The 20846-nt window shown below is 36.8% G+C and overlaps 1 protein-coding gene across 3 annotated transcripts in view; it reads left to right on the plus strand.

Moving 5' to 3' along the window:
* The window catches only part of VPS13A (vacuolar protein sorting 13 homolog A), a 121804-nt gene extending 102832 nt beyond the window's left edge, over nucleotides 1–18972 (plus strand). For 2 of the 3 annotated variants that reach the window (XM_040540729.1, XM_040540731.1), the window contains exons 69-72: nucleotides 12055–12140; nucleotides 12788–12911; nucleotides 15543–15617; nucleotides 17961–18972. In XM_040540729.1, coding sequence (XP_040396663.1) covers nucleotides 12055–12140; nucleotides 12788–12911; nucleotides 15543–15617; nucleotides 17961–18011 — 336 coding nt within the window. In that variant the 3' untranslated portion in view covers nucleotides 18012–18972. Of the gene's footprint in view, nucleotides 1–395; nucleotides 1014–12054; nucleotides 12141–12787; nucleotides 12912–15542; nucleotides 15618–17960 lie in introns of those variants that run through there. The other variant, XM_040540730.1, reaches the window with a different exon arrangement.
* Nucleotides 18973–20846: the final 1874 nt, after the last annotated feature.

The raw sequence follows: 20846 nt of genomic DNA on the forward strand, positions 1-20846 counted from the left end.
CAGTGTTACATATCCCCTATGTGAAGCAGTTTGGATAGCATAATCTTTTGTTATGGGGAAAAAGGGTAATCCCCCCGCCCCCCCCTTTTATGTTATTTCTTTGCATACAGGTCTGGTAACTGGCCCCAGCGCATCTACTGTGTTATAGTACTTTCAGCAGATTACCAGATTAGATCTAAATAAAATTTCTTTTAGTGATTTAGAGATTGTGTCTGCTAACCAAAATGAATAGACTGTAGGGTGATTTAGTGTGCTTGTACTGTGCCCTAAACTAGGATGTCACTGCAGAATTACTGTATTCTTTTATTTTGCTTTAATTACAAAAAAAAATGTCAGCCAAACAAATCCTTCTAAACTAATACTTCTGCTTTCTTCTTCCCTTGTCATGCTTTCAGAAAAGACAGGCCTACAGGGAATGGACTAAGACTCACAATAGTAGTGATGATGATGACAGTTAGGATAATATGGACTGTAAGATGTACATGGCCTTTGTCACATTCTTTTGACTGTTCAGTATTAAATGTTGTCACTTTATTTCCTGCTGAGAAATTGGGGATGTCTGGTACTAATATTTTTAAAATTGGGAAAAAGAAAGGGGGGGGAGAGAGGGAGGCAAATAAAATGTATAAGTGCTAGACAAAGCAGCAAATATATATAATATATAACAAATATGAACAACAATAAAAAGTCATATATATACACAACTGGATATTAGGTGAAAATCGTACTGAATAGTATAAAGAAATAATAATACCATGACTTAGAGTTTATTTACAGATATGTTTCTATCAAGTGTATTTAATGTTTTTGCATTTGCAAATTGCCTTTTCCAGTTTTTAGTTATAATTTGCTAGATGGAATGCTTTTAAATGTGTTCAGTAGTACTTTACTGAATTGTACAGTCATGATTGGTATTAAAATGCTGTTTGACTGTTTAATATTCTATATATTTCATATTTCAAAACTATTTTGTCTGCTTTTCTTCTTATAAATAAACACATTTAAATTATATCTAAAGTGGATTCATCTGTTCTCTTCCAACATTGTTGTTCCTGTTTCCTGAAACTAGATTATTTCAAAACACTAAATGGCTTATGAAAGTATTTAATGATAAAATAAATGTATTTTGAAAGGGACATTTGTTTTACCACAATTTTTAAATGCTTATGTTATGTAGCATTTGGAATCCTTAGATGTATGAAATATAAGAGCTTCTTTAGGTTTTTTTCAATTGTGACCACAAATGATTAGTTGTTAAATTAATATTTTTTTTTCATTCATAGCAACAACAACAAAAAGTCAAAAACCCACCCCAGATCTGAAACTTATGTACAATCATTGACAGCTTGAGAAAATGCCAGTACTTTTACAAGTCTTTGTGGTAAAACATATGCAACATGCAAAAAGGGTTTGATTTAGGTAGACATGGAAGAATACTAAATAAAACCACTGAACCGTGATGATTCTGTATTGTAAATTCTATAATAGCGCTAACTTCTACAACATAGCGCTACTTATTTCTTTAAGAATTAAGTATTTATTCTGTATTCACTGGAAGGCTTGCATAATTTTCTTTTTTGTGGTTTGTTGCTAAGTTTAGATTTTGTATTGCATTTTAAGGTGCCTTGCAAAAGATATGTGTATATCAGTAAGTAGCGTATTAGTATTAACTCTTCAGCTAAATTGGATTAATTAGAATTACTCTAAAGCAAAGGAGCTTTAAAATTATTTCATATTTATCAAAGATTATGTCACGTCTTTTAGTATCGTCTTTCAGTTCTCAACATTCTGAAGGAAGAAGTATTAAAACCTGTAAGTCTCATTATTCTGGCTGTATGCCTTCAAAAGCTGATCTCTGGGCAATGAACCAAGAAATATATATAGACATGTAACCTCCTAGCCAAAAGAAGGGAAATCTCAGTTTCAGAGCTTCTTTTAGCTGAAACTACTCATGCTGAAGTTTGCTGCTTACCTTGTGTTGTTAGATAGTTTGTAATAGTGGCATCACAATTGGAAGTCATACAGGAGTAGATTACAGATTATGTTAATGGCTGAAACACTTTGGGAAGGCTTTGGAATATTTTGGATATAAGTAGATATCCAAAATATGTTTGAAGAATGTAGGAAATGAAAAGAGGCATGCCATGCCTAAAAGTTGAGGAAATTTTAGGTTCAATTTTCTGAACAGTTACTTCTCTCTTTTTCCTGACTTTACTGGGTTTTTAGTACCTTGAATATGTTATCTGAAGTTTTCTTTTTCCTTTTTGGCTTTTTAGCATACGTCTTTACTCTCTAAAATTATGTCTTTCTTCTATAGTGACCTGTCTTACAAAACAGTGCATATCAGTTTTATAACAAAACATATTTTTCCTGACTCTAAAACACCGTTAGATAGAAACATAGTTGTTTTTTGAGTTAAGAAGCATCCCTGAAAAAGCAAGAATTTAATTTTTAGAAATGATACACTTTTCCTATCAAGTTGACCTAGCTTTTTAGCTGTTTTAAATTTACAGTTCTACGAATCATTACAGAATATGGAAGTTAAATTTAGCATGAATGGTAGTATTTCTTGGTCAGGTATCACTACTTCAGGTTCTGCTGGATAAGTACCACTGGGATAAAATTGCCCTGGAACAAAGAAGAGTTTTCTTTACTCAGCAGATTGAAAAGTTTTAGAATGCTAGACAGGAGAAAAATAAATACATGCTATATTCGGTAAATATGTTCATACACCTTTGATTATTTTGTCTCTTTCATGATGCATAGTTGTATTTTTGAAGTGTCTACAATTACATATATATAATTCATTTTGTACAAGTTTTTATTTTTTTCCATCACAAGTGGTCTTCTGCGAATATGTATAGTGGGAAAATAAATAATTTGGATTTAGGATAACAAAAATTTGATAATAGAATTTAATTTCTCTATCATGGAACAAAAACCTGTGAAAAGTATAATAGCTCACTGGTCATAACTGATGCATTTTAATGCACCAAAGATGAAAACTTCAGAGATCTTTTTTAAGGGATTTAAAGTAATAGATTTTTGTTGTTGTTTTTAAAAACAAAAAGACTAACTCTTGAAATCTATTTTTTTAATTAAATGTATTTTAATAGTTTAATTTTTGGCTGCACATTTTTTTTTATTATTCTTTTTCACTGATTAATTGAAGGAGCAGCCTTATGTTGACAGGCCCTGGTTGTCACAGGTGACACTGTAATACCTGTTGGAGGAACACCGTAGTAGATCATAGGCAGTCCAGAAGATTCCTGGAGTGCCTTGATGATAGCTTCCTTCTCCAAGTGACAGAGGAGACAATAAGGTACTCTGCTGGACCTCACAACCACCAGCAATGCGGAACTTGTTGGGAGTGTGAAAGTCTAAGGCAGACTTGGCTGGAGTGATGATGAGATGGTGGATTGAAAGGTCAGGAAGGAGGATGGAAAGCAAGCTCACAACCCTGGACATCATGAGAGCAGACTGACGCCTTTAAGGATCTGCTTGGAAGTGTCCTGTGCGATAAGGTCCTGGAGGGAAGAGAGGTCCAAGAAAGATGGTTAAAATCAAGGATCACCTCTATCAAGCACAAGAGCAGTCCATTCCAACAAACAGGAAGTGAGACAAAATACCAGGAGGCCTTCATCGATTAACAAGTTGCTCCTGACAAAACTCGAACACAAAAAGCATACAGAAGGTGGAAACATGAGCAGCTAGCCTGGGAGGAATGCAGACACATTGTCCAAGCATCCAGGGATGAAATTAGGAAAGCTGAAGCCCAAATGGAATTGAATCCAGCCAGGGATATTAAAGACAACAAGAAGGGCTTCTGTAAGAACACGAGTAGCAAAAGGAAGGCTAGGGAAAATGTGGACACACTGCTGAATGAAGCAGGAGACCTGATTATATAAGAAGTGAAAAGACTGAGGAACTGAATACCTTCTTTGCTTCAGTCTTTAATAGCAAGACTGGCCTTCAGGAATCCAAAGTCCCAGAGAGAGAGCAGGGGAAGGATTAGAGCAAGGAAGATATATCTTTGGTGGAGGAGGATCAGATCGGGGAATACTTAAGCAAACATAAGGCTATGGGCCCTGGTGGGATGCACCTACAAGTGCTGAGGAAGCGAGCAGACTGAGAGTGGCATTGCAACAATACAATCTGCGGTTGATCATGGTAACTGGGAGAAGTCTGAAGACTGGAGGAAAGCAAGTATCTCTCCTGTTTTCAAGAAGGGTAAGAAGTACATGGCAAACTGTAATGATGCCAGTCAGCCTGACCTCAGGTCCTGTGGAGGTGATGGAACTACCATGGAAACCATTTCTAGGCACGTGAGGGAGAAGGAAATCATCAAGAATAGTCAGCATTGATGCACCAAGGGGAAGTCATGCTTCACCAAACTGATAGTTGCTTTAATGAAAGCACCACCCTGGCGGATGAGAGGAGAACGGTGGATATTGTCTTCCTAGACTTCATTAAAGACTTTGACACAGCCCCTGTGTATGATTCTCACAGAGAAGCTCTTGAAGTATGGGCTGGATGAGCAGGTGGGTATAAACCTGGCTGAATGGTTGGGTCCAGAGGATAGTGGTACAAAGTCTAGTTGGAAGCACAGGTTATATGTGGACTACCCCAGCAGTCATTACTGGGTCCAGTTTTGTTTAACATCTTTATTAATGATCTGGACAGTGGGGCAACCTGAGTAAATTCACAGATGACATAAAATGTGGGAGGGGAGGCAGCACTGATGGACCAGAGGGTTGTACTGCCATCTGGAGGGGACATCAATAGGTTGGAGAAATGGGTTGACAGGAACCTCTTGAAGTTCAACCGTTCTCCTTGAAGTTCTCTGTAATCACCAGTGATAAGACCCGCGGGAACGGTGTTAAGCTGAGGCAGGGGAAGTTTAGGCTGGACATCAGGAAGAGGTTCTTCACCAAAAGGGTGGTTGCACACTGGAACAGGCTTCCCAGTCAAGTAGTCACTGCACCAAGCCTGTCTGAATTTAAGAAGCGATTGGACTGTGCACTTAGTCACATGGTCTAAACTTTTGGGTAGACCTGTGTGGTGCCAGGAGTTGGACTTGATGATCCTTATGGGTCCCTTCCAACTCGGAATATTCTGTGATTCTGTGATTCAACAAGGAGAAGTGGACAGTCTTGCAGCTGGGGAGGAACAACCTCAGGAACCAGTACATGCTGGGGGACACAGCTGGAAATGCAGAAAAGGCCCTGGAGGTCCTGGTGGATACCATGTTGAATGTGGGCCAGCAATGTGTCCTTGCTGCAAAGAAGTTATCCTGGGCTGCCCTATGTGGAGTATTGCCAGCAGGCTGAGGGAGGTGATCCTTCCCTTCTGCTCAGCACTGGTAAGACCAAACCTGGAGTATTGTGTCCAGTTCTTGTCTCCTCAGTGGAAGGAAGTGAGACATGGACACGCTGGAGAAAGTCCAGGGAAGGGCCACAAAGATGATGAAGGGACTGGAGCACCTCTTCTATGAGGAAAGGCTGAGAGAGCTTTAGCCTGAAGAAGAGAAGGCTCAGGAGGGGTCTTATCAATGTCTGTAAATACCTGAAGGGAGGGTACAAAGAGGATGGAGCCAGGCTCTTTTCATCGGTGCCCAGTGACAGGACAAGAACTAAGGCAGTGGGCACAAATGAACATGAGAGGTTCTGTCTGAGCATCAGGAAACATTTCTTTACTGTGTAGAGATGGAGCAGTGGCACAGGTTGCCCAGAGAGGTGAAGTCTCCCTCCTTAGAGATCTTCAAAAGCTGCCTGGGCAGGGGCCTGGGCAACCTGCTCTAGGTGGCCCTACTGGAGCAAGTGTTCAGTTTTACTCTTTTAGTGACTGTCATTGTGGTAACTTCCAATTCATATGCTTCCTCCTTGCTGAGGTGAAGAGTTGCCTGTGCTCCTTATCTTTGATGTCCAGTACATCACTTTTATCTTTTGTCTTTTTTGTTTTACCAACTGAAGCTCTATAGACTTAAGTTGATATGGATAGGTATTATAGAAAGTTTCTGGAATCATTTAAAAGACTAGTAATACTTTTCTTGTTAAGTCAGTAATACAATCTATAGACTTCTGCCAGAAATCACTGATTTTTGTCCTGCTAGTAAATAAGGCTGAAAGAAAGGCTAGTCTCATGCTTACGTTAAGTTATTAACAGTTCCACCATGAAATTAGTGGAGTTCTTTGTGCCATAGATCATTGTCTACCCAAAAACAAAGTAAATTCAAAACCTTTTAAAATTTCTTTTTAAATTGCCTTCATAGTGTGAGAATTTGTGAGGGCTTTTCTAAAGTACTGTATAAAGGCTGCTCCCCCAACCATGCTGCTGTGGATTTAAGCTTATAGAGAAGTTAATCCTTTATAGCAATTTGTATATCTTATTATAACGGGGGAGGAGGGGGAGGAGGAGGGAATGTTTGGCTTTCAGTTCAATGTACCTTTTTTGGTCATGAGTTGAGCTTCAGATCAAACAGCAGAATGTTGGAGTGGGTTGATCATACGCTTGCTTCTTGGTATTCAAAATTCAATCCGCCAAAAAGAACATCTGAGGAGTAGAAAAAGGTGTGATACTCCTTTCTCTCCTTCCTTCATGTCTCTTGGGCTTAGGTTCACATCAAAACTTAAACATCCATATCCTCTAAAATTGAGGTTTTATTTCTTAAATTTATAGTTAAAGTTCTTTCCAAAATTAATAACTTTTCTTCTTCCTATATCATTCTGAGCTTTACCAGGTTCTATTCATGCATAGTATCTAGTTTTCTTCTCCCCTAGTTGAGTCACAGTTGTCATTATCCTTCCTCCCTTAGAAAGCTTGTTGTTTCTGGATTAGAGAAAAGAATGGGAACCTTACCACTGGCACGTGCAACACTTGAATAATATTTCATTGTCATTGCCCATCCTCAAATAGAAGACTTGAAGATATTTACAGGCTGTTTGGGACTGCAGCTAACACCAGTTCTTTAAGATGAATGTGTAAGCTTGTTTGACTTAGTTTCATTTTAGCTTGCAATTGAAACATATATATGTGCTTCATATGTATATATGGTAGAAAAGCAAGTAATGACTAGAAGTGTCCTAGGCAAAGTATACGCCAACTTGTATGTCAGAGAATGTAGAAAATGGCAATCTTTTCCCCTGGTTTCCTAGATCCAGTAAACACTTCAGATGCTACATATCAAAGAACCTTTGTTGTATTGGCAGGAAATACTAAGAACATCTAGATGCGGTCATCAAATGAAAGTGTAGATTGGTCTGATTTCTCCTTTCAGGGCATCAAAAGAATTCTTCTGGTATTCAGACCAAAAAGTGGCTGAGACATTCTGCCAGTTTACGCAAGCAAACTATATTTGTGTTGTGAAGGAAAAACAAAGTTCTGAAAAAGATACTGTCCTAATTTTTATTGTCCTACATACTGAGGTCTTGTATCAAAATTTTAACGTTGACCAAAAATGTTGTTTTGAACAGAAATGTGCAGAGCTCAGATATGGTGTTCAGCATAGCTGAATGGAATCTTGAATTTGGCCGGTAATAGACAAAAGCCTTAATTTTGTTTTTTATAGAGTGACATTGCACATTAGGATAACTGGAATGAGAAGATTAATATTAAAGGATTAATATTATTTCTCATTAATAAAGGATAAGGAGAGAATTTTGCATAGCAGAAAAATGAATGTTTTATATGCTATTTTGTCTCTTTTTAACAACTTTTCTCCTTTTTCACACATTTAAGCTAAATCTAACAAATTACCTAAGTGCTGTTTAGAATTAATAACATATTTCTGTGGGGAAGATTGGATATGTAGTAATACCAGATTAACCTACTGAAAATAGTAATTCTACAACTTTTTAAATAGTAATTCTACAACTTTTAAAGCAGTTGTCCAATGATTTGAGCTGAGAGATGCATTCGGTATTGTAGTTCCTTGCAGCAACAACAGATTGCTTTCACAACTCAAACATTTTGGACAGTAATCAGTTCCTGACTGATTTTGGCTGGGATAGAGTAAATTTTTTTCATAGCAGCTGTCTTTGTGCTATCTTGTGGATTTGTGACCAAAACAGTGTTGATAGCAACGATGTTTTAGCTCTTGTTGAGCAGTGCTTACGCAGTATGAAAGCCTTTTCTATTTCTTATGGTGTCCCAACATCAGGTTGGCTGGGGTGCACAAGAAGTTGAGAGGGGACACAGCTGGTATAGCTGACCCAAACTGACCAGAAATATCCCATACAATATAATATGATGATAAAATCTGTGTGAAATAAGGAGGAGGAGGCATGAGGGAGAAGGATATTATGGTAACTGCCTTCCCTCTCCCTGGGGTTCCTACTAGCTCCTCTGGGATTGGTTGCCAGACCCAGTACAATGAAGAAATAGACTGGCAATCTAAAAGCCTTAAAAAATTTCAAGTTGATCTGAACAGGAGGAAAGGTAACAGATTTGTTACTACTTTTTAAGTAGTAATGGTGTTTATGCTATTTTTTACAAAATTGGTTCAGTTCAGTGGGGTTCAAAAATGATGTCAAACATTTCAACTTTTGTTTTTCATGTATTTTTTAGGAGAACTATAAGAAGAATTATCATAGATTTTAATTTTTTCTCTACTACCAGCACTTTGTTTTTCATTTCTAACTTTATTAAAGGCCTCTGTCCTTGCTTTCCAATGAATTAGGGACATGTGCTGTGATTTGGAGTCTTTCCAAATGCAGAGATGCCACTTTCGGACACTGAGCATATTTGCGTATTCATCCCTGCATAGATGATCACATCTATGATTAAATTATTGCAGTAATATCTAAGTATTTGTACTACAGGTAAGAATAATTTTCTAAGGAGGGGATTCGTGCTTTGATTGCTTTGCATTTTACAGCTGCTGGAGACTTTTTTTCAACAGATTCATTCAATTTCCATGTGCAGTCAATGAATCAGAACATATACTAGTATAATAAGGTTATTAAGCCTTTTTAAATTGAAGTATGGCAGTTGTTTTAAAAATTAGTGCTTGTTTTCTTACAGTTGTGAAACTGATATCAAACAAACAATGATGTTAACTTCATAGTTTTCATCATCAGTGGTCTAAGTTGCTATCTTTCTCAAAATGATTAATAACTAAGTAATGTAAAATTATAATATTAAAACATATTTATGTATCTATATTAAGGGATAAATTTTATATATCTTTTTATGTTCGAGTTCTATAAGCCATTTTGGTAGCCATTATCAGCAGTAGATTGGTTTATCCCTCTGTGGTGTATTTCATAATGAACAGGTGCAAGGAATAGAGAGTTGGAAAAAAAAAGTGCAGTGGGGGTAGAAAAATCTAAAAGTGAAATAAGTTTAGTCTTTATATGTAGTTACTGCTTGGCATTTGACATAGACACCTGTATTACCTTTGCAAATGGACTCTGAAACACATGTCCTGTGTTAATTTCCTAATTAATATCTACTGACTATATAGAACACAGATGACAGAGTTTATGATCTTTGACTTATAGCTAACAATGAGTAGAAGTTCAATCTCAGTTCAACTTTCAGGAAGGAAAGCTTTGCACACCACATACTGACAATATTTCTGTGCTGAGTCTTTTGTTTGTGAATTTTAGTAGAATAAAATAGTTTCCATGGAATTTTGGGGACGTTTGAATAACTTCTGTATAGAATTGCAACCTTTGTGACAGTTAAGTACTGCACTTCCATAATAATTTTCTCACTTCTTCACGAGGGGGAGCAGAATGGGAGATGCTCATCTCTTTTCTGTGGTGACCAGTGAGTGATAGGACCTGAGGGGATGGCATGAAGCTGCATTAGAGGAGCTTCAGGCTGGATGTTAGGGAAAGGTTCTTCATCGAGAAGGGTGGTCAGGCACTGGAACAGGCTCCCCAGGGCAGTGGTCATGGCAATGAGCCTGCTGGAGTTCAAGAAGCCTTTGGAGAATGCTCTCAGACACATGGTCTGATTTTTGAGTGGTCCTGTGTGAAACCAGGAGTTGGACTCGATGATCCTTGTGGGTCCCTTCCAACTCGGGATATTCTGTGATTCCAATTACATAATTCTCGGTACATTATCAGTAAACTGAACAAGTTACAGTGGGGTGATGCGATTTGTCAAAAATTACCTACCAAGCTAATGGAAAGACAAAAAGAGGTAATCAGCTCTCCTAAGTCCCACTCTTCCCTTTACCCTAATGCTGCGCAAAAATTAAGAAAGTTACCTTGCTTTGATGCAGGAGAAACAAGTTTAGTCTAATTTGGATGAGGAGGATCTTTAGTCTATTTGCTTTTTCTCCCCAGTAATTGCTGTTAATGGAAGACAGATACTGGTTATACTTTGGAATATTTAGAATGTGTTTGGTCAGTAAGAGAAATTGCTGACTAAATTTGAGAACTTGTGCCGAAATCATTACAGAGTCCTGCAGATTAAATGCAACTGTATATTGGTTACCTCTATTTAGCTATCCTTCCTCCTGCACACCTTAATGCTGGAACATTATGAAGACAGCCTTGTGAGAGGTTTTTTTAGTTACTTTGTGATCAAAGCTCCTACTTCATGGGAGAGGCAGGAAGAAACTCAAATCCTCTGATGACAACCCCTAGACAAAGCCTGAATAAGAAGTTTTAAAAAGTCTTTCTAGAAGAGCAATAGACAAAGAAAGAAAACAGTTTTCCAAGCCCTTAATTACTCATTGCTTATGCCTTTCTTTATGCCTTTCTTTTTGCTGTATTCACACTGCTCTTAACACTAGATTTTGCACTAATAAACTCAAGCAATGACTTACATAGGTAGGCATGTGATCAGTAGTTGTGGTTTTGCAGCCCAACAGGTTTGGGGAGAGGAAAGTAATCTGAATTTTCTGATATGCTGTTCATGTGCTTTCTAGAAAGCTTTCTTTTAGGAACGTGTTACTGAAAGGTTCTTGTGTTCCATTCATGAAAGAATCAGCATTTTTGAGGGAAGGCATCATTTGTAGAAAAATGTTTGTGTGACGTTATCTCTGCTGTCAGATTTCCAGTCTTAGTGTAGACCTCGTTAAATGTCCTTATTATCATTTTCCAGTGTTAATGAATACTCATTAAATGGTTTTGTCATTTTGACTGTAGTGAGATCTGGCATACACGTTTTAAAATATTCCCATACATATCTGAAACAATATGTTTATAGTTAACTGCTTATTGAATCATACTGCTTTATACTAATCTATATTTACTTCCAATTTGTAACAGATAGGAAACAGGCAGGCAGTTGGAACTGTTGTTACTCCTAACTGAGATGCACCAATCTTGATTTGGTCACTAATCTGATCACTCGTTGCTTGGAAAGTCAGAAATCTCATGGTTGCCTAGTCATGTTAAAATTATAGACCCTCTATTTTTAAATATACTTAAAAAAAAAACTTAATCTGATGTCATTGATATTTTAAATTTAATGACTAGTAAAAAATATTCAGCTACAATATTCACAGAAATTTAAAAAAAAAAAAAGGATTAAGCAAGTTCAGGGGAAAATGAAAGAATACAGAAGAATGTTAAGCATTACCTTAAGTGTGTCATTAAGTATAACTGTATATATGGTAAGTGGGTTTTTGTAGGCAGTTAAGTATAGATTTAACCTAGGGCTAGTGACTCCGGTGTTTTGGTGATGATTCTATGTAAAAATTAGGAAACGAGTCCTCCTTAGGTGTATTTTGACTGTACTGATTTCTTGTGTTGTCTTTGAACTGTATTAGCAGAAGTTTGGAATGTAGCAATAGTATGTAGAAAACTGAGTCCTGAAATCTTTGGGAAAATTAAATTGTTCCTTGCCAGTTTTTGTTAGGATTGATTTCTGTTTGCACAGCTGCATTTCCAGGGACCAAATAATTCTATATAATTATATTAACTGTCACAGATCTGTTAGTCACATTTTGACTTATGAAAGCAGTTTCTTTAAAAGTATGTGGAATATTCTTTGTTATAATTTATACTTTTGGGCGATAAATACATTTAAAACAAAAATTAATACATTAATTTTGTACTAGCATATTCAAAGCTGTAAAACTTCTATCTCTTTTAGAAAATTGAAAATGGAAGATTTGCAAAACTCAGATATATTGCACATGCTATGGTCAACAGTACAGATCTGTTAATGGTGACAAAGAGGTAAACTTTTGGCTATGAATAAGTACTTAAAACTCTATCATCAAAAATGTTTATGCCTTAATTCTTGATCAGTAACTAGGCTTTGATATGTCTTATCATTACATATGTAGATACAATAATGATGAAGGCATGTCTATTGTGCTTCTAATTATCTTATTCAACAGCAGCATTTTTCATCACAGGAGTAGGTTATTTGAGTGTCATAGTAATTTTGCTATTTAAGGAGAAAAAAGAATGTTGGCTTCTGGTTTCTGTAACTAAGATGTGTTTTTAAATTTGGTTAGGTTGAAGTTAATAAAACTATGGGATTCACTTCAGTTAGCACTTTAAAGGAAAATGGATGATAAAGGAGTGGAGAATCAGTAACGTCTAACAGTAGAGTATCAGTCATCCTTCATAAATGAAAAGTCTTTACAACATTTTTTAGAAACACAGCTACAAATACTGTTATGCTCTTGCTATGAAACAATATTTTAAGTAAGAGGACATTCAAAATTCAGACTTTCAGAAAGCATGCTGTATTGTTATATATAGTTAGACGAGAACTGTATTGAAACAATGTATGGCTTCACTAGATCTAGTGTAACTTGAAAACTTAAGTATTTTTACATTAATTTTTAAATTATAAATTTTTTTCTTTTGTCTAGTGGCGTCTTATTTGTAACAAAAGGGACATTTGGACAGTTGACATGTGAATGGCAATACACTTATGATGAATTTACTAAAGAACCATTCATTGTTGATGGCAGAAGATTACGCATTGAAGCAAAGGTATATTAACCTGATCGTGTTTTGTTCTCTTTTTGTGTTCGTTTATAATATTGAACTTTGAACTCCTGATCTGTCTTCTAGTTGAGATGCACTTATAGGTAGAAGGGAGTTGAAATTTGGCATTGGGAACTTACTAGCTTCTGACTGTTTTAAGCAGAATGCTAACTGGGTGTTTGATTATTCCTTGAGTCCTAGGGATTTTATGTTGGTATGCACCAGTTTGTCTGAAATTTCCAAATTTCATACTTTGGAAAATGGTGATCGCAGTGGTTTTACTCAGGTGGGCAGCTGAGCTCCACCAAAGCTGCTCTCTTACTTTCCCGTCTCAAAGGGAAGGAGGGAGAAAATACAGTGAAAAGGTCTCAAGGGTTGAGATAAGGATGGGGAGAGCACTCAACAGTTCTCATCAAGGGCAAAACAGACTCAGCACAGGGAGATTAGTAAGATTTATTGCCTATTACTAACAAGCTAGAGAAGTGAGAAACAAAGAAAACAAACTAAAAACACCTTCCCCCCATCTTCCCTCTGTCACCTCCTCCCCCCAAACAGTGCAGGGGAAAGGGGGATGGGGATTGTGGTCAGTCTATAGCACTTCGCTGCTGCCACTCCTTCATGGTCACTCTCTGCCACGTGGGGCAGTCTCTCCATGTGGGGTCCCTCCCAGCTGATGCTGTCCTTCCCAAACTGATTCTGCGTGGGCTTCCCACAGGCAGCAGCTCCTCAAGAACTGCTCAAAATAAGGGTTAGTACTGTGGGGTACCTCCTCCATCCTTCAGGAGCAAACTGCTCCAACATGGGTCCCCCACGGGCAGCATCTCCCACCAGATCCCCTGCTCTTGTGTGGTCCACTCTCCATGGGCTGCAGGTCTGGCCTGGAATCTGCTCCTGCAGGGGCTCTCCATGGGCCGCAGCCTCCTCCAGGCCACATCCACCTGCTCCAGCAGGGACTCCTCCACGGGCTGCAGCATGGAGATCTGCTCCATGTCGGACCCATGGGCTGCAGGGGGACAGCCTGCTCCACCAGGGGCCTCTGCACAGGCCGCAGGGGAACGTGCTGCTGCATGCCTGGAGCACCTCCTGCCCTCCTGCTGCACTGACCTCAGGGTCTGCAGGGCTGGTTCTTACTCCTCACTCTCCCAGCTGCTGTTGCCCACCAGTTTTTTTTCCCTTTCTTAAATCTGATCTCCCAGAGGCACAAACAACATCACTTATTGGCTCAGCTCTGGCAGCAGCAAGTCCCTTTGGAGCCAGCTGAAACTGGTCCTTATCTAACAAGAGTCAGCTTCTGTATTCCTCTCACAGAGGCCACGTATCTGCAGCCCCCCACTACCAAAACCTTGCCACGTAAACCTGCTGCAGTGATACAGCAAAACTTTCTCAGAAGGTTGGAGAATATTTTTATTACACACTCTAGCACTCATGACAATATGTGGAAGTCTTCCCTATTGCCTTCCCAAAGATTCAAATATATCAAACCAATCCATCTTCATGTGCTATGCTTCAAGGATTTTTTCCTCCATTTGTTAATTATTTGTTAATTAAGTTAATCAAAAATATAATAAGGTGTTAATGTCTTTTTAAAAACCACGATGACAAGTGCTTTCCAATTCAAGTTGAAGAATGTTGTTCTCAGTTGTGATTTTTCATGAAAACAAACAAAACAAAACCTTCCCTGGTAAATTGTGAAAGGAGAATAAGGAGAGAGATGAGCACTGATGACTGAAACAGAGGCAATATTACTTTAAAAAAAAAAAAAAAAGATAAAATCTTGAATTCTTGTTGAGATGGTAACTGAAAATAATTTGAATCAATAAATTTTGCTGTCAGGGATTTGGTTTGTTTCTGTTTTATTAAGTTTCATGTGTGTAATCATTGAATCTTGGATGTCAGGACAGTCCTGATGTTTTACCTGCAAAGAACAAAGTCATTCAGTATTTCACTCAGATTGTTTGTTTCTATTGCAGAGCATAAAAGGCAGAGCCACATTGTTTTGGAATCCTCCAAACTGGATTTCTGACTGCAAATCAACTTTTGCAGGGTGAAATCCTACCATAATTCTTAGTTTCTACCATTTCAAACAATGCTGTATAACACATCTTTATCCAGTATTTCAGGGTCCATTCAAATGTCTGCAGTATGTTCTTCACTGAAATCTGTGGTTGAAAAGTGTATTTTGCGAATCACTGCCCATGTTTTATTTCTGAAGCCTAGATTATTATTTTCAGTATCTAAGACCACTGCTGGCAAATCAGTACCAGTAGAATGCCAACCTAGGTAATAGCTTGAAGGAGGATAAAAAGATGTTAGCATAGGGTACTGAATTTTGTTACCCCATACTCCATTATTTGCATTCCATTCCTACTTATTTTTGCAGGCCAGTCTTCAGCAACTCCGTGATATAGAAGGAGGTTTGTTGCTGTTGGAGTGTTCAAGTCCACTGTGTTTTCAGGCAGAAAATGATGTTTCTCAGGGTGTGTGCATGTGATGTGAACATACTCAGATTAGTGTGATGGGTACATGATGCTTGGTGCTCTCTAAACTATAGCTGCCTTAATGGTAAATAACTTCTTACACATGAAGTTTGAAGAAACTAACTCTACAATTACCTAATTACTTTTTTTTTTTTTTTAGGAACGAGTAAAGTCTGTGTTCCATGCCAAAGAATTTGGAAAAATTATTAATTTTAAAAGTCCAGAGGATGCTAAGGTAAAATCAAAATATTATTACAATTATCCAGTGTTGCATTTGGCTTAAAAAGTGAAAAAAAAATTCTTAACCTTGAGTGTTGAAAATAAAATGTTTCACACTTGGTACTCTGTCCCATTGGACATGATCTCTCCTAACTGAGAGATCAATTGAGATCGTGTTTTAGACCCTGCAGCTCTTTAAAGCTTGTGTTTACAGTGTGAAATACCAGCTCCTTCCACTTTCTTATGCTTATAAAAATTCTCATCATTCATATAATGCACATCATCTCCCTAGTGTCTCTGATAAATCTTAGTTTATAAATCTGACTACATCTACAAGCATAATGGTTGCTGATTTAGCGGACGAAGATACAAAGTTTCTGGGAATGTATGTAAAAGGTATATAATTAAAAAAAAAAAGGAGTGAATTGTAGTGTTTCAGTATAAGCCAGAGTGCTACAATGTGTATAGGGGATTCTCTAGTTTAAGTTTCCATACAATTATTATGAAACTGTTCTCTATGTTTAAAATTCAGTATTTCCACACAGCCCTTAAACAGATGGAAATAGCAATGATCTATTCATTACTGAATTTCAGAAATACTCAGTCCAAACACCAAACTTATACTTACTTTTATCTTTGGAATTATAACTGTCATACAGCTGATTTAATAGTACTGCTAATGAAAGTAAGCAATCGAGAATATGAATTAAAATAGTAAGATTTAGTAGAACAATATTGGTAAACTACCCCCAGAACTTAAGTTTAAGAATGAGGAAAAATCTTAATAGAGAATCAAATAGCTTATTTGATATATGATGTTATAATAATTAGATACATTCTATATGATCTCTTCATTTTGACATCACTAGTTTTCACTGCAACAGAGTGGTTCAGGTCTGCTACCAGCACTATGAGTTAGCAAGGTTGCTAAAGTTCTGTCATATTTTTAATCAGTGTGAATCATTATTTTCACAAAGAATAAATTAATCTTGTATATACGCACACCTGTGGAATATGGTACCCTGGGTTCAGACTTTGAAAGTCTGTGAAAGCTGCATCTACTCGACAGTTTAAGTTGCTTTTTTTTTTTTGGCAAGGGTAGTTTACAACTGCAGCTGGGTGATACCTTTTGACTCTTAGCTCAAAAAGAATCACAAATACTATCAAGGTGTTTGAGAGCCCATTGCTGAATTTTACTTCTCTTGTACTCTATAGAGATACTGAGCTCCTTTTTTTTTTTTTTTTTTTTTTTTTAAGCAGCACTGTTGTGGACCGTGAATCATGTTATGCATACTATAAGTGTTTAAGCAGGAAAAGAAAGCAGAAAAAACTGTATGCTTTTCATTAAAATGTTGGTTTGCTTATTTGTCAGAAAGGTCCAAGCACCTCACACACAAAAACAACAGGAATGCAGATGTGAGAGGGTAAAACTTCATTGTCAGACAGACTTGGTACAGACTGTACTTACATCTTAGTGAAGGAGTACTTAAAAGTTTCATCAAAAAATGTTGTCAGGGTCATAGGGGCTGTCCTACTGAAAGATGTCTTTGAGAGTTCCTTCTGGGCTGTCTAGCCTACAGCTCACTTCTACAAATGTTAAATTTGTGCTTGTGTATATAGAGTGAAGACACCAAGGCAAGCGTTTTAGGGACAGTAAAAATGAAACTGAGACCCTTCACAGTAAGGAGTATGAGGTCCACTGCTTAATGAATTTACTCCCCTTTTCAGTCTAGAGGACACTGACATAGCAAAACCTAGTTCTAGAGTTCCCAGAGTTCCGAGTCCTAGTGTAGTGTCCTAGAGTTGTGCATCTGTGAGAAGTGCCACATTTCTCTTCCGTGTTCAGCAAATATGAGAATTTGAAATTCATGAAAAGAAACTGAATAGATGAGAAAAGCTTTTTTTCTATAAATAACTCTATTATCACATTGCTGCAAGATATTCTTGTCCACTGTCTTCTGTTATCCTTGGTTTTATAGTGTCATCTGGGACTAGATGCATCTGGTGTTGTAGACGAATGCAGAGGGTTAATAATAATGTGCATGAAATAATGATTTCATTTACTTTTATAAAGTATTATTCATTGAAATGTAGTCCAGGAAACTGAACTATCAACCTAGGCAGCTTAACTAGTTGTGATATTCAATGTTGTCATGTCAGATATTGGTACTTCAATGCCTCCATTTTCGTGTGAGAAAATCAGGCATTTATAATCTACAGTAGAATTTTAAGTACTGTGTTAAAACTTGGGGAGGGAGCAGGTAGTGAATTGTGTGGCCATCCCAACCATATTTGCAGCTGCTCTACATGGTTTTTACTTAAGGATACATTTTCATTATTTCCTTTTCCTTTCACACAGTGGATCCTTTCTAAACTGGAAGAAGTGAGAGAGAATCAGCCAAAATCATAAAGAATTTAGAAGCACCAAGATATGAAGAACACTGAACAGCTACCTTCTAGTTTCCTTTGTACAAGTAGAACTATCTGCGTAGTAACAACAAAATTAAAAAAAAAAAAAAAGAGGGTGGGGAGTGCAGGGGTGGATTGATGAAATTATTTGTGGTCACACCAGTCTACAGATACATCACAAAAGTAGCTGCTATTAAGTTTAAAGAAAAAACTCCAGTGATCAAAAAATTTCGCCAAATTTCAGCTTCTTGGATTTTTTTTTTACTTAATAGATTTCATTTTACTCAAACGTTTTTATTTTTTTTTCAAGGTACAGTTTTAAATGAATTTGTTTTACCATTACATTTGGCACTGAAGCTGAATTCTGCAATAATTCTTTTGGTACTATTCAGAGCAAATCTTTTGGCTTTGGAAAATCAATATTTAGTTTCTGTCTTCATTTTCTTAAGACTTGAGGCTGTGTTGAAATTCAAGTTCCTTTTGAAGGAAATGTTAACTTAATCATCACTAGTCTTACAACTCAAATTCTAAGAAGGTGTCTGTTCACCAGAAAAGCCTAATTTAGATGACCACAGGAGGGGCTGCATAGTTACCAAATATTATTTTCTTTTTGTAAACGAATAGACCAGGTCATGATGGATTTACATTACAGTATCACTTTTAGTGTAAACTTTTTTATATCCTACTCAAGGAAATGTCGCAGCACCTTTATCGTTATTCAAAGAAAATATAACAGTTTACAAAAACTTATAATGGGGATAATTAATATATGTCTGCACTAGAAATATGAATTAAAGCTTATTATTCTAAATAAACGTTATTAACAGATTTGCAACTGAAGAAGGAAGTTTTGAGGTTATAAGGGCACTGTTGCATACCAAATATATGCCTTGGATATTGTGTGCTAAGCAAGTGGCAAATAAAGTCAGATTTATATTAAATAATAAATACAGTATTTCACAGTTGCGTTTTTCAACTCTTTTACCTAACGGAACGTTTTTGTTTCATATCCAGACCGTAGAACTTTAATCAGGAGAGCCTGAAGCTGTGTGATACTACTTACTTCTTAGATGTGTTAGTCATAATATTGTTGAGTGGCTGATTACTGTGGTTGATGTAAAAAATTCAGGAAACAATGCAGTGTTAGGTAAAGGTTTCCATAAATTCCCAAATCAAAGTCTTCAGAATTTCTGGTATATATTAGTCAGTATCTACTGCCAAAATATTCTTTCCAAACAATTGTTTGGAATGCATGTATCTGTGGGATTTAATTATTCTGACACTGCCAGTGGTGCTTGTGAGATCCAAGTTGTTGCATTATTGTAAAATCTAGAATGACTAGCATGCTAACCTGCAATTGCAGTTCCTTAGTTTACTGTAAGTCTTGTCTTAGGTGTTAAGTAACCAGTTAGTTGTTTACAAAATACAGATGATTTTTTAAATTTTTCCCATAAAAGATTATATGTGAATTCTGAACTATGACAATGACTGTTACTCCGCTTGTTTATACAACAGATACCAAAAGTATTAACTCAGGTTATATTCATGCAAAAATAAGAGAATACTTTGCCTTAGGTAGTACTGTCATTAGGTGCACTGAATAACATTCCATATCTGTATTTTTTTTAAATCAATCACATTTAATCATAGGCATGATAGTTCAATTTATTTAGTTCAATTTATTTATTTTGGCAACAAACTCGTGATTCTCAAACCTCAACTGTCTCTTCAGTAGTATTTGAGCAATTTAATCATTAATGTTGTTTAATTTATTTTAAATTTTAAATACGTGTGTCTGTGGTTAAGCTTACGTTTTTGGAAAACAAAACAATTCCCCCGAAGTTTCAATTTTTCTATGAAGTATAAATTATTTTGAGCTCCTGTGCTGACTAGGACTGTTAACATGAGAACTAGAACAGTGGAAGTGTGCTGGTCCAAAATCTGCATCCAAAATGTTTGAAAGTCAATGTGGGATGTTTCACCACCTCCCTCCTTGTCTCAGCTTGTAATGACAACATGATTTTCTCTAGCTCAATTTTTTTCTAGTCAGTAAATGGTATCTTTTTCCTTTGCTTTTTCCATATGCTTTCTCCACACAGTCATGAATCAATTTTGCCATTTCTCGGCAGACATCAGTTGTCTCTGTTTTAACTGTAAATCAACTTGGAAAGAGGAGAAAAGTATTCAGAATTATGCTGTTGCGTACCTTAACGGATTGCTGAAAATTATTTTAGATGTCCACTCTGGTGTGCCTCATTCCATATTTCATTTTTTTCAACAGAAAGTAGAACAGATATATTAATTTTTATTGAATATATATATGCAATTATACAAGGGAATCTCAACAAAAATAAAAATGTAGGCATCTAAATCTGTCCACTGTAGTGCCTAAAAGTATACTATGGCCTTTGTTGAAGAATGGTTTCTATTCTGGGCAAATGTTACCTAAACTTAAATCCTTTAAAAAATGTCCTTTAGATTCCCAGTGGTAGCTTATTACTGGTTAGACTTCCCTCTCTGAAAGGAATGATCAAAAGTAGAATTGAAGATGGTGACGAGAAGTACTGCTGGGTGCAGGTGACCGGATTATGCAGTGTTCTAAAATGTGCAGGGCACATTGCTAAAACAATTCTGTTTGCACCTTTTTTTTTTTTTTTTCAGCTGCGTGGCTTTGCATGGCATGGCTTTTTTGTTTCCACCCTCTGCCCTGCTTTCCCCCCCAGCCCATCCCAGTCTCCTCCCCACTGACAATAAAGTAAAACTGAATTTTATTTGACTGGAATTTGATTATTGTTTGTTTTCCATATATGTTGCATTAATAGTTGTGTGTTTTTGG

Source organism: Cygnus olor, chromosome Z (genome assembly GCF_009769625.2).
Source record: "Cygnus olor isolate bCygOlo1 chromosome Z, bCygOlo1.pri.v2, whole genome shotgun sequence".
Classification (NCBI taxonomy): Eukaryota; Metazoa; Chordata; class Aves; order Anseriformes; family Anatidae; genus Cygnus; species Cygnus olor.